This window comes from Candoia aspera, chromosome 3 (genome assembly GCF_035149785.1).
Source record: "Candoia aspera isolate rCanAsp1 chromosome 3, rCanAsp1.hap2, whole genome shotgun sequence".
NCBI lineage: Eukaryota > Metazoa > Chordata > Lepidosauria > Squamata > Boidae > Candoia > Candoia aspera.
Window position 1 is genome coordinate 187059280 of NC_086155.1, and position 15019 is coordinate 187074298.

General features: G+C 36.7%; 1 protein-coding gene across 3 annotated transcripts in view; it reads left to right on the forward strand.

The window, feature by feature from the left end:
* The first annotated feature begins 9080 nt into the window (after positions 1–9080).
* VPS13B (vacuolar protein sorting 13 homolog B) overlaps positions 9081–15019 on the forward strand; it is a 385119-nt gene continuing 379180 nt past the window's right edge. For all 3 annotated transcript variants that reach the window (XM_063299549.1, XM_063299547.1, XM_063299548.1), the window contains exons 1-3: positions 9081–9488; positions 10494–10661; positions 12484–12627. In XM_063299549.1, the coding sequence (XP_063155619.1) occupies positions 10515–10661; positions 12484–12627 (291 nt within the window). In that variant the 5' untranslated portion in view covers positions 9081–9488; positions 10494–10514. The remainder of the gene's footprint in view (positions 9489–10493; positions 10662–12483; positions 12628–15019) is intronic.

Consider the following 15019-nt stretch of genomic DNA (forward strand, 5'->3'; position numbering starts at 1 on the left):
GCCTCTTATCTGAATAAAGCATTATATTTACTTGGTTACCAAATACATCAAATATAATACACACAAGTTTCCCCAGCTCCCTACATTTTGAGAACAGCATTGGTGCTGTTCCATTTGAATGCTGGCACAGGATACCTATTCCTCCCAAATGTAAAAGATGATTAAGAAAACACGTTGCTTTCCACAAATTCAAAAATTTCAATCTGCAGGAAAGGCAAAATGAAGAGAATTACACCAATATATAAGGAAGTAGTGGTGTAGAAATATGTTGCCTGTTCTAAAAAAAGAATTTCCTATTTAAATAAATGAGGAATGTAGATTAAAAAATAAACTCCTTAATTCTAACCTTTTAACTATATTCATAAATTAATCATTATATTTCACTAAATTAACCTGCCGATTGGTCCTAATTGTGGTTGAATAATCATAATCATAATCATTGAACTTGGAACAGTTGAATAGCCAGTACAAACCAGGCAAAAATTTTAATGGCCCTTCCATGGCTAGAGATTTCTTTTAAACACAAGTAACTTTGTTAGAAAGGGAATGCTGGGGATTTTAAGTCCCAACATATATGGGAAGGTGCCAAGTTAGAAAAAGCTTTCTGAAAGAAATGAACCTTAGAGACATAACAAAGTAAGTTAAACTGTTCAAATGTGGTACTGTACATTTTTCCAAGTCCAGCAGTCCTACCAGATGCATGTCATTATGGGTTAACTCAGTCCAGGAGATACATAGATGCATTCAGCTGCTAATTCTGGAATTGGGAAAACACCATTTTTTCACTTGCAGTGGCCACATTTGTCCTCATGTAGAAGAAATTCCCTTAGGAAGATCGTCTTTCAAGGTTCTGCTGCTACTGCTGCTACCAACTCACTGGAAGGAAGGTTGAAGTTTGGTTTAAGAGTTATCCCTAGTGATGTTTGCCTCTGTCTTGATCCCGTTCTCTTCCATTCTGCCATACATCTAACTTAATCTTACAATCAGATAATCAGAAGTCAGTAATGATTAGCAAAATTGTTCCCAGCATTACAACAAAAGAGAGTCTTTTCATTGGGTTTCATTCTCCACACAATGAAGAAAAATTAACTTGATCCATATCATGTGAAAATATTTTTTCTTATGATCAGAAACTCACTTCAAATCTCAAACAGAAGCAGTGAATGAAAGCAGGCAGACATCTTACTTGCTACTAGTGTTAAACAAGAGTAATTCCCTGGCTGCCACACTTCATTGTATAGGGATTTTTGGAGTTTATTTTGTACGGAGAAACAGGATTTATAGTCAGATTTCCTGGCTGCATGCTGTGCAGGTTGCATGTGAAATCTGACTGAGGTGAGTAAATTAATGTGGTGCCTGTTTGGAATGTCATCCAGCTGCCAGTTAGAATTATGCTTGTTTGCCTTTGGCGCAAAGTGTGAACGGAGCAGCCATACATTTCAGAAGCATGAGCATACATTTTTATATCTCACGCAAATGAATACATTTTTTATATTCTTCTCACTTCAGAAGGAGCATTTGTAACCTTTATTTACTCCGTGTGTGTGGTACAGAATGAGGACTTCGGCCTCCGATGTAACATGACTAATGCCTCATTTGATGAACAGTGCTTAATTTTGTTTTCAGCCAGAACTGAAGTAAGGCAAGGTTATTCTGGAGTTTTAGCAAATCTCAGATGGCAAAAAAGGAAGAATGTATTCCTCTTCCTCCTCCTCCTCCTGTATGCCCTTACCCATATAAATAAAATTGGAATGATTTAGAGTGAAATGATAAAATACTGTAAATTAAAACTTTTTATAAAAATAAGAAGCAGGTAGGGGAAACAAACAAACAGACAAACAAAACAAAAACAAAAATGAAACAAGAACTATTCCTCCAGAATTCACTCAGGGAAGGCTTGGATGAAGAGAATGGTCCTTAACAGACATTTGAAAGATTAAGGGTAGGTGCCTCACCAATTTACAAAATGTTACAAGATTTCATATGGTTGCATAAAGATACCTTTTCTTCAGAAGAACTTTCCATTTTAAGGAATCAGTTTCTCATACACACCTGCTCCTCATCTTCATGCATGACCTCTTCTTTTATCAACTAACTGATGGCAATGCAGTTTATGATAGGCTGTGATGTGAAAGGTGCTATATAAAATTGAATTGCTTTTGGTGCTGATACGATTAGAATTTTTCCCAACTAGAGCTGTCAATAGTTGACACTAAACCAATAAGTGACAAAGTACACCTGAGAGATGTCAGTCATCATTGGCTTCTATGTTTTCTCTAGATAAACTGTTTTTAGACAGTTAATTGCAATTGAAGGGGAGGCATTCTGAGACAGAATAAGAAGAGAGTGAGAAGGGAATTATTACACTGATAGCTGTGGCTCAACTTTTCCTCTTCTAACATACGCACTTAAATGAGGTGTTTTTGCTAAGAAAATTCAGGCGTGTTTGCTCAGCTCTGTCTACATTATTTCAGTATGCAACACAGGAGGGTGATTTGGACTTGACTTTCATCAAAGTAACATGCCAAATTATATAACAATAATTAGAACTGGACATTATTTATTTATATTCCTGTAGGTCTTTACAGAAACAATTATAGTGAACTGCCCAGAGTTGTTTTAAGATGGGCAGGCATACAAATCTTTTAAAATAAAATAAAATAAACAGTGAAAGCTTTCTTAGTTTTGTTTTTCATTAGGCCATCTCTGATGTACAAATGTCTAAAGCAAAGTATTTGTGTTTCATTGTTCACGATGGGATACATTGAAAGTGAGAAATAGAAATTCCTACATGAAAACAACCTTCAGAAATGATAGGGTTTACAAACATTTTAGGATTCAGTATCAGTGCTGGACTATAAAAATACAAAATGGGAAGTACTGTCAGATCTTTGCAATATGAATTCTTCCCCTGTCAGATTTAAAGGAACTTCACTTGGTGAAAAAAGGCTTGCTGTGTGGAAAAATAAATTGCATTTATCTCTATCCCCAATAGGGATAAGCATAGATAAGTGCCACATGCTATAAAACTGATGCAAAATTAAATATTTTTTCAGTGTAACTGTTTGTAATGGTCAATGCTTTTATAATTCTATTCTTATTCACAAAATAATTCAGAAGATTAAAATTCCCAGTTTTTATCTTTTGAGGAAACACTGGACAAGTTTCTCGTGCAGATGTATTTAAGATGAATGTGGACATTTAAAGAACAGATAAATGAAATCCATCTTTGCCTTATCTGAGTGATTAACTGATAGGTAAATTAGAAGATTGGTAATCTCAGGTAGTCCTCAGGCATGCAGGCCTAACATATAGGTACAAAAGACCACCACAATATCCTGAGAGGAGATGAATCTTTGTTTAATGAGTAGAATCTAAATCCCGGATATGAAAGTTGAAACTGAGGTTTAGAATCCAACATTTTGTAGTTATTTATTAATGCTGTTTATATATTTATATACTCTATTGTTTTTATATTTATTGTTTTAATTACTTTTGTTGTAAACTGCCCAGAATCCCTCTGGGGGAAGGAGATGGGTGGTGACAAATTTGATAGATAGATAGATAGATAGATAGATAGATAGATAGATAGATAGATAGATAAACATTTCATCAATGTATGGAAGAAAGTTTGTGTCCAAAGTGTCAAAATTTTCAATGTTAGTTCCACAGCATTGCAAATATACTGTACTGTACCTCAGGAATATGAGAGCTCTCCTTAAAGTCTTTTAGTTTAGGAGACTGATCTCCCCCAACTTTCTCTTTGGACAAAATGGCTGAATTTATCAGCAGCAGGACTGTAAATTGGCTTATGCACCCTCTTCTGGCTGGCATGTACCTTTGCAACAGTTCAGCCAAAATGAACACAGCTTTTAAAATTGGTCTTGTACCTGTATTGTTTCATTTAACAAGGACATTTTAATGTTCATGTCTCCTGTAGTGTTTGAGGTTCTTAGTTCAGATTGTCAGTTCAGAAAGAGCTGTTAGAAGACTGGTGTAGTAGTTCAGTTTATTATTTAGTGTATTTTACATTCCTTCTCCAAAGGTAGCAAAGCTAATTTATACCAGCATAGGGAAGGGGTACAAGATGACAGATCTCAACTGTATTGAGAACCTGTGACCAGACAGTGAACAATTTATCTGCACATTTTACGTGTTTTGAGTGGGACTCCCCCTCTGAGGTTTGTTTTGTTCTGTGTTTGGTTACCATTTTACATGGTAGCTTTTAGCTTTTGTATTTATACATCAGTTGTTTGCTGTTTGTTTTTTAAATTATTATTGCGTGTTTACGTGGTATACCACACTGAGTCACACTGTCTGAGTTAGGCAACCTTATAAATCTTGAAATAAATAAATAATAAATAAGTAAAATGTTTTGAGTGGTGGTACTTTCAAAATTTCCCAACTTGGAGATCATTAGAATCAGTCCAGATCCATGCTGTTTTGTACTATTGTTTTAATAAAAATCATGACTTTTCTTATGTGTTTGACTGTGTTCTACATAACACACATTTTCAGTAAAGTAACACTTATCCAAACATCCTAGGTCTTCAGGAGATTCTTCTAAATGTTTTATTAAGCCATTACAAGTGTAGAACTAAGAAGATGGAAACATAGAAGTATTGGTGTCATAATTAAATGAACCTATATCTTTCAATGAGATACAGGCTATTCTTTATGACACTGTCACTTTCCAGGGAGAAAAATAGGCTGTATGTCTTTTTGCAAAGCTATTCTTCAACATAATTTTCAAAGAAATCTGGGTATCATCATTTTTTTTTAAAAACATGAAAAAGATGTGAAGTGCATGTAATTCAGAAAAAGGAACCAAATCATACATTCTGGCCAATACACTGGCTAGGTTTGCATGTCACACTAATCCATTACTTGTTTGACCTTGGTTTATTGACTAAAACCACAAGCTTAGCTTGATGTGTGAACTCAAATCACTGAGTTTAATGTATCCTTTCTAGAGATCTGCATTATAACAGAGTAAGAAGTTCCTTCCCTACTTAGAAGGAATAGAAAGTGAGCAGACCACTAGTATCTGAGGTCCACTGAAGGAGGGGAAAAAAAGCACATCTGTTCTCTATTCTCCTTTCTTGCAACGTCTGGAAACACACAGATCTAATTTCTCATTGCAGCTGGCCACAGAGAGGTCAATTTGAGTGTACTCATTCTCTGAAGATTCACTCTAGAATGTTTTGGTTTCAGTCCCAGTCTCTAGCTGTCTTTTGCTTTCAGGCTGGTTTACAGAGAGCATTTTATTCAAATACCTTTTGGGTATTCAAGGGTGATTCTTGAATCCAGCATAGTTGACTTCTGAGTTCCGCAGAAAGGAATTTCACTCTCTCTGTCAGTTCACATGTGGTCTCTGCTTTCTGTAAGGATTGCCTTTACGTTCTGTCCCATGTGACCCTTCATGAATCATTGCCCACTTGATCTTAACTTCCTCTGCTTAACATTTAAATTTTCATAACTTTCCATGGACTGTTATAAGGGCTCATCTGTGCTCCTGGAAAGGAAATCTCCAAGGCTATTGACAGGATGTTTTGGAAGATGCTGACTGGTCAATAGGTTGCCTTTCTGAAACAAGCAGAAAGAATTTTTATTGCTCCACTTGTTCGGGGGAGGTTGGGCAGAAGGCCAAATAACTTCATCGTGCATATGTAAGCTCAGATTACATTGGTCCTTTGGGCTCAGTTACAGTTAGCCTTTAGTAGATAGCAATTAATGAAACTTTGAACGAAGAATGGCATATAGTTATGTGAATCATATTCTTTCTTCCTGGAGCATTATCAGCTAATTCAGCTGCTTATATTCCCAAAATAGCAAAACATAGATGCCCACTGAAAAAGTTATAAAGAACATTTATATGAAGAACAATTTTAAAAAATGTATTTAAAGAAGAATTTATAATGAGAAAGACTTTATAAAGAACAAAAGACAAATGGATTGGTGTATGAATGTGATAGATACGTGGATGATTTGCAAGGATAGAAAGGATATAGTAAATTGGGGTAATTATTTTTAGCTAGGCTTCCTTTTCCTTTTCTTACCTCAGGCCTTTGATTTGTGTGGCTTACTATTTCTTATTCCCTTTCTGGGCTTTGCGTAAAATTCCTTATGCTGAAAGGGAATAGTCTGATGGGTATGTAAGTATGTACTGTATTTTTTCCAGTGTATGTTTGGCATCATAGAGCCTGCAATTTCCTAAAAGATTTTAAGAGAAGGAAAAGGCAAGAACAGTCAATTCAGGAGTGGACAATGTTTGAGGGCTAAGGAACTGCAATTCTGCCCCTGACTTCCAGAGGAAGCTGTGAAGGTGCAACAAGAAACTAGCAGTGAACTGAGAAGTCAAACAACTTCCATTTCCTTCCTTAATCCCCACCCGCTCAGTGTAAAGAATGATCATGCCACTAATGTTTGAGACCAAAATTGTTAAATTTTGTTGGAATCATTTTGGACTGCTTTGAGAGCATTATGTGTTACGGTCTTTAAATATCTCGGCATTTATTTTTCAACAGAAACACCAAACCTGCAATCTTACAATATGCGGGATGCTAATGAAATAAGTAGATTCGCCAGATATAAGGGCAGTGAATAACTGTATTTCTGCAGCAGTCAAACTATTTCAAGCCAAGCTGTTAAAGTTTCTGAGGTACATTGTACAATTTTGCACTTATCAGGATATAATCGCTTTAGAACCAATTCATCCAAAATTTTTGAGAGTTATGCTCTGTGTCTCCTGCTCGGTAACAAATACATTCCTTCTGCTAGCACTCAGCTGCTGGATAAGCAGAGTTTTCATTTTAGATTTACAAAATGACAATCTAAATCTAAAGTCTCCTATCACCATTATAAATACTGTGTAAAGCAATGCATGTTGGCACAAAAAAACCAATCTTCACCTATAAGAAATAAGTTAGCTAATTTATACTGGGAAAACATATTTAAATTGTTGCTTGATACCAATTTATTACAGTTCCTTCTCACACTTTTTTCCTTGGGAGAGGAAATATACTTTAGTCTAACCCAGTGTTTCTCAGCCTCAGCAACTTTTATGATGTGTGGACTTCAACTCCCAGAATTCCCCAGACAGCATGGGAGTTAAAGTCCACACATCTTAAAGTTGCTGAGAAACACTAATTTATCTTAAAGATTTGAAATTTAGAAGTCAGCAAGTCCTTAACATTTGCTGTTAGAAAACTTCATTTGGGAGTTTTGTCAAATTAATAGAACTTTCTCTCCTTTTTTAAAGACAGCAGTGTTTAGTTTTTTGGAAGATGTTAGACCGTGGCTGTTGGCACTTGAAAGATTTCTATTGCATCTTCTTTGAGATACAAGCTCATAGGAAATCAGGTTTTATACAGCACTGTAGGATGAAATGGTAAAAGTAGCATTTTAACAAATGTTTAGGCTGTATTCATACAACATAAAGCCAAACCATAATGATTTGGTTTACATAATACAGTAAGCCAAAACCAAAGATACTACATTTTGGTTTACCATGTTATTTGAACCAGCCCTTACATCCGAGATTATGGCATTTCCAACCCCCAAACCCCCATTATCAATGTCCATTCAATTTTGGCTGTGCTTGGCTGTGCCCAAAGGAAGCCACAATGATATGAAAATGACATCCGTGCAGTGCCAAATACATACTTACATCCCAAGGTCTATTGCAAGTACGTATGTCACAAGATTTTCATCATGGCACACATCTCATTATATGCTCCATCTTATTCCCCTTGAGGACACACTGATTCACTGACTCAGGCCAAGCCTTGTTTGCCTTCATTCTGGAAACATCTCCCTAAAGAACTGGACAAAATGGCAACGAAAAATAGTCACTGAGGCTTGAAATAGCCTAAAGACGAAAAGGCAAAACTTCCTGAAATGTCAAGATCTGCCACCTCTGGCTTCCCCCAAAGAACACTGAAGAATCTGGAAAGCAGCATCTATTGCAGATAGAAAGAATGTGAAAGAAATTCTAAATCAGTGTTTTTCAAACTTGGCAACTTTAAGATGTGTGGATTTCAACTCCCAGAATTCCCCAGCCAGATGTGTTGAAGTCCACACATTTTAAAGTTGCCAAGTTTGAAAAACACTGTTCTAAATGAAAGTAGTGCTTGTGACTCATTTCCCTTCATGACATTGGTTTTCTTTTTCTTTTAACTTTATTGAATCTAGGTAACAACAGGATGGAGCCCAGGGACACAGTCCTGCAATCAGACCTAGCCTGATGTGACTGGCAGCTGTTTCTCTTGCGAAGTGGTGGTGTGCTAAAGGGGGAAGATAAGTCAGAGGAATATACCAACCTACACTGGCTGCACCCAGAGAATCAGGACAGCACCTTCAGCAATGAGTCCAAACAAAAGCAGGATAAATTGCCCATGGTTATCATTTTTTGCCAATTCAAGGAGAGGCGAATACCACTTCAGCTCAGCCCGGGAAGAATCCTAGTCTCCTTCCATGTCTGTAGTCCAACATAAAAGCGAAGCGGGGCCTGTGCTCCTGAGGCCGGCATCCCATGTCCTCAGTGACCCCAATCCTCTGCGTTTCCACAACGCGGTGCACCCACACATTCAGCCGTCGTACCGGCGGTGCTTGAAGTGCAAGTCACCGGAAGAGGTGGACAAGCCAGGCCAGCTCGTTCTTCCCTTTCCCTGGGAAATCGACGCGGGTCCCCTTCGAGACCTCTCCCGCGCGCCTGGACGTGGACTCAGCGAGGCACGTGCGCCCTTGCTCCGCTGCAACCGCCATGAACTATGCCACGATAAGAAACACCGCTGGGAAGAAAAACCTCGGTTGTTACTTCCCAGGAAGACTCTGTTCCAAAAATAACGGGGTGCGCCGAAGTCTACAGTAGGATTTCGCGGCAGCCACTGCAAAATAGAACGGCTCCGAACGCGCCGCCTCGAGCCACGAGCGCAAGCACCTCTAACCCGCTTTCCCTCTTTTCGCCCTCCAGGATGTCTTCCGCCGGATGGTGTCACCGCAAAGGTTGTCCCTCAGACGGTGGAGGGCGGCTTTAAGTGGGGACGCCAGTTGTGGTGGAACCCGGAAGTGTCCCGGCGGGCGCGGACTGCTCAGCCCCTTTGGGCCTCGGCGCCGCCTTTCTGTTGGGCTGACGCTGAACATGAGGGTCCCGGCGGCGGGTGGCCGGGAGCTCCGTGGGGTGTGAGTCAGCGGGGGAGGGGCGGCTTTCGGTCGTGGAGGCCTATGAGAAAGCGGACTCCGGGGGCAGAAGAAGAGCCGGAGGCTGCTTGGGCAGCGGGATTACTAATGAGGCAGATGTGAAGCGGCAAAGCTGGAACACGCAACTGGACGCGTGTCACGGCTCGAAGGCTAGTGGAGGGGGGTTCAAAGGGAAGGAGGGGAAGGGACCTTCAGCCCCAGAGGTACGAAGCTGCTGCCTCTTGTACCTGCTCGGGGGGGGGGGCGTCGCCGAATTTCGGGGTTCACTTGGAAGCTAGTCCTGAAAGGTACTCGGCTGTTTGGATGCTTTCTGCTGTAGATTGTGAGCGTCTGAGAGTATATTGCCGCTTTAATGAGAGATGTTCTGTTGTCTTAGACCATAAAAATATAAATTTTGGATGAAGTGCGAGTAGAATGTTCTCTTTCTTAATAAGCCGCGGTTAACTGATCTGACATGGTATACTAAGTCATGTTATGACACTATGATATGTGAACTAGACGATGCACATAGGTTTTGAAACTTTCCCTCTTGGTCGATATGACTGGGGTCTTGTGTGCTACAGTCAGATATTTTAGAGAACTTTTTCAAACATTTGCTTGCTTGCATTCAAAAGAGAAGATCATAATCATTTACGGGCAGAATACAATTCCATTTAGATTATGAATCTATCAGTATTAATGTCCTAATTATATTTTGCGCTTCTTGTCTACTTACATTGCTGCCTTAGAGCTATGTTGCAGCAAGGCAGGTTACTGAAAGTACTGAGATTTAGTTTGCTGTGCATTTCAGTCCTATCTAAGAATATAGAGTTAAATCATTGACTGGGTTTAAAAAATTATATTAAGCCCAAATGCAGAAATTTAGTTTTGGCTTAGCATGATGTGTGGAACAAAACATTGTGCTTGATGTGATCCTTTTAACTACAGCCTCATATTTATTTTCTAAAAGTCATTGATAGATATATGATTGTGTGCGTGTGTGCGTGCATGTATGCATGCATGCACGCACGCTTTCTTCATAGTTTGTTGGAGTAAGTATGCATATAGTAGCTATATCTTTAATTGTGTAGCTACTTAGCTGATAGTAAAAGACACAGATTCCACCAGATTTACTTTTCCCCCCCAATACCTGTGTATATATATTGTACTGTTAAATTTTCAAGTAAATATACATGATCCAAACTGTTAGAATATAGCATTTTAAATCCATGAGCTTTTATTTAGTGCTTTGTGAATCATAGTTAGTCCTAAATTATGTATTATTAACAAGTTACAGTATGTTTTCTTAAAAGGCTCTTGTCAATAAAGGCACAATGCTGGAATCCTATGTAACTCCTATTCTAATGAGTTATGTGAATCGTTATATCAAGAATTTGAAGCCCTCTGATCTACAGTTGTCACTCTGGGGAGGAGATGTAGTTCTCAGCAAACTTGAACTAAAACTTGATGTACTTGAACAGGTATGTTGTTACGATTGTAACTACAGTATTTTGATTAAATCTTAAATAAACTGTATCCTAAAATAAATTATTTTTATTAATTTATTTTTATTAATTTATTTTAATAAGAATAAATAAGAATTAATTATTCTTAATGATAATAGTCTGAGAATGATATCTGATATTTGATATCTATTATTATAAAATAAATATCTGATATTTGATATCTATTATCTGTAATAGATATTTGATATTTTTTTATTTTTTTATTTTTATAAAAAATAAAATTGGACAAATAAAAAAATAAAATAAAAAAATAAAATAAAAAAATCTGATATTTGATATCTATTACTAATTACAATATTTGAATATGAATATAATTATAATCTATGAATGCCTTTCATGTCTATTTGTAATGTTGATAAATACTGTGCATGTCTAAATACATGCCTACATCATAATCCATGTGATAAAAATTTTGGAAGGATTTTGATTAAATTCAACTTACATTTGATCAATTGGCAGTTATTGAACAGTTGACATAAAATACAGAAATTCTCATACTATAAGTAAGCAAAAAAAGCATAAGTATCTCACATAATATATTGTAGCTTAAAACTACAGTTACAGATATCACTGGTAATGTCTGGGTTGTCAGCTTTGGGTGCTGCTTTACATTTACCATCTCATCTCTAGTTATTATTAATACTGAGAGCTGATAGATCTTTCTTCAGTTATTTTAGTTATTTTCTTCTCTGACATACAGATACACACACCACTTTGCTTTATTGGTTTACAGTGTACTCGTCTTTTTAGAACTTGACTCTCGTGTAGATGTAAACCCCATTTCTCATAGGGACTGTGTAGATAAAACAGAAATGGTACTTTCTTATGTCTTGTTTATTTAGTCTTTCAGTCAGTCCAGCACAGAATGCAGATCCATAAATACATGGTGAATCTCTGCTTTAGAGCAAAATTCATATATAGCAGTGTATAGCAAATCATATGCTGAGACATGAGTTGTGCTTTCTAATCTCTTGTGCCTAGGTAATCTCTACCTCATATTGCTCTAAAATTATGGAAGGGTTACATTAAATGGGATTGTTTTCTGAAGATACTGTAAGATCATTTATTTATTAATTTTAGCAGTATTTTACTGGCCATTGATCAATAGAAACCCTGATAGCTGTACATGGATAGTATATTTCATATTTTGTAAGCTATGCTTTTTAAACTTGAATCTTCAAGCATCAGTTATAAAAATCAAACAAGTATGTTGCATTTCATACAACATTATACATTCATATTGTCATGCTTATTTCTTATACTGAGAAACAAAAATTATTTAGTTGTTAGTGCTTAGCCACATCCAGTTTCATGTACACAGTTCTTCCTCTTTCTGTTTTTTGTTTTACCAAGCCTGTTAAATGGCAGCCGAGAGATACATGGCTAATATATTGTCCCCCTTTTTAATAGGATAGCATCATGAAGCTGACATACGGTATATGTGATTCCCTCCTTTCTTCTTCTGGCCTAAGTGTCAGTTCTCTGTTTTTGGTTTTGAACATGGCAGAATTGACTATTCATAACTTTGCCTTGATAGACTAGGAAGCAATTGCTACTAAACTGCAAGTTTGCTTCATAAAATCCATTTAATTGTGAATTCTCTGGAATCCAGTTCTTTACTTTGAATGGGAAAACTTGCTGCGGCAGACTATTTGAAATGTGCCAATATTGCTAGCTTTTGTAAAAGAAACAAGCTGAATTACATTTTGATAATTGTAAGTAGGTGTTCTAGCAACTCATTAGTAACTCAATCATCTCATGTACTTTTATTTTCAAGGAGCTGAAATTACCATTTACCTTTTTAAGCGGACATATTCATGAATTGCGTATTCATGTACCATGGACAAAGCTTGGTTCAGAACCAGTAGTGATTACAATCAATACAATGGAGTGCATCTTGAAGCTAAAGGATGGACTCCAGGTAAAAACTGGCAAGCCTAAATAAGACAACATGAATTGAATCATATGGCATCTAAATATTGTTACTTGTTATTAAAAGTGTTCTGTGTTACTAATGTTATGTTTATAATTTTGGAAAATACTTTACAACTTTTGTGAAATTATGATTGAAAGTTCAGGGGTTTTTTAAATTATATTTTCCCTCAAAGCAGTCAGTACCATTTTTTTCCTGAACTGGCAATAGGTTGGGGCTTGAGAACATGATCAATCAAATTCTTTCAATTTTTTTTAAACCAGCTAGTGCTCTGGATCTCTTTACTTGAGGTGACTATTCTTGTGACATTAGGAAAAGATATAGAAGTGTATTCTTTAATATAGCTTCGTCTTTCTGTACCATTGCTTGTATTTCATCTAAATCTTCTTGGCCTGCGATTTATCGTTATATTCCACTAACTGGATATTCTGAATTTTTAAAGTTTTAATTGGTTTGATGTTGAATATATTCAGTGGTTGGGAAACATACTGAAACTGAGTTGTCCAGCTTTTCTTGGCAAACACCAGAACTGGAAACGGCAGAAGCAGAGATTTAAGGATTCAACTGTTGATAGGTTTATTGCAAAACTGTATTCATTATGAAAGAATTTCAGCAATTGCTATATGTCAGACTCAAGCTCTAGTTTTAGTGAAATCAAGTTTTAAATTCCTGCACCATTTTCTCCTGCTCTTGTGGTGCAATGGATGTTAAGCTTCTTTCTTTTGGTGGGAGGGGCAGTCTCTAAATGCCCCTTATAATGGACTAATCTGGATTTAAGCTGTTTGCTTTTGTCCTTGTAAGAACTTGACTTCACAGCTGTGAAATAACTTAATAGTTGTGAACTATTTCCAGTTGTAAATGTAGATTCTTCTTACTTCCAGATTGATCACACTATCCAGGTAAATATATACATTATATATACATTTATACATTAGTATTAAATTCATTTTAATTTTACTAATGAATTAACTTAATTTACTGAAATTAGGAACCAGATTCTAAAAAAGTAAGCCAGGGAGTATAATATGTATGTTTGATTTATCTACAGTGCAAGAGTATTTTAACTTCAGCGGCTGCTGCTTCAAAAAAATGGGAACACTTAACTCTTTTCCTCTCTGCCAAACTTCTACACACTTTGTCCAGCCATTCAACTAACTGAAGCTTCACCATAAGTTTTTGATACCTGTGATAGCAAATGGAACCTCCTTGTTTGGAGGAAGATATTGGGTTCAAAACTGTGGGAGATCTGGGCTGGAAAAATCCAGACAACTACTAGATGGCAGCAGAAAGGTAGAGTTTCTAATATCCCTTTGCTGTCATCTAATGATTATCTGGAATTTTACAGAGAGTCCTCCCCTTGGAATGAACGAATGAATATATATATCTATATCTATCTATCTATCTATCTATCTATCTATCTATCTATCTATCTATCTATCTATCTATCTATCTATCTATCTGCAGCTTACTTAAGCCCACATTTTATGAACAAGCTACAAATACTAAACACTTATTTTGACTGCACACTTGGTACTGCAAAATCCATAGCGCCCTAAAGTAGTAAGGATTAGAATAGGGTGAATTGCCTAAAATCACAAATCAGGTAAAAGCTGAAATGGGGCCTAAATGTCAAATCCATTAATTAATTTTCCAGATTTGTTGCTCCAACGCTTGTTTAAGGAGCATGTTCTGAATCATCTTCTGCTTCCCTGCCCACACAAACCACATTTGCAGAGACTGCAGAGAGTATATTAATGAAAAATGTCTTTGATATACAACTAACTTAATGGAATTTACTGCCCTAAAGTTTACTAAAGCAAACTGCTTTTAACAGCTTTAAGAATTTTCTTTAATTTATAGAGGATACTTCTATTGCTGGTTAGCCTCTGTAGCTTACTGGCCAAAGAGTCAGTTCTTTGTTTTTCTATTTGAACAAGGAGTTTCAGTGTGGTATAAAACTTAAATCCAGATGCTAGGGATAAAAAGACCATAACTTTCATGCTTTGTTTGTGATCTTCTAGCAGCTGGCCACTGTTGGGAACAGAAAGGAGGATGAAGTTCAACTTTGTTCTATCCTATTACGTATTTTGTAATATTCTAAATCAACAACTGAACTCTGGATTACCATTCCTATCCCTCACGCATACTTTTTTTTAAAGTATCAATTTGCTTGTAGATTTAGAGCATTCTTACTTTCCCTTTTTGTAGTATATTCTCAAGAGAAAAATAACCAAATTATTGTTTAGACAGGGTGGCCTGGCTCCTCCGTAAGGGAATTCTGTGTATTTTGTAGACATTGATATACTGTTAAAACATAAGATGGCAAGGATGGTTGCAGCAAGAATTTCAGTATCAATCAACTGAAAAGTGTTATTACTAC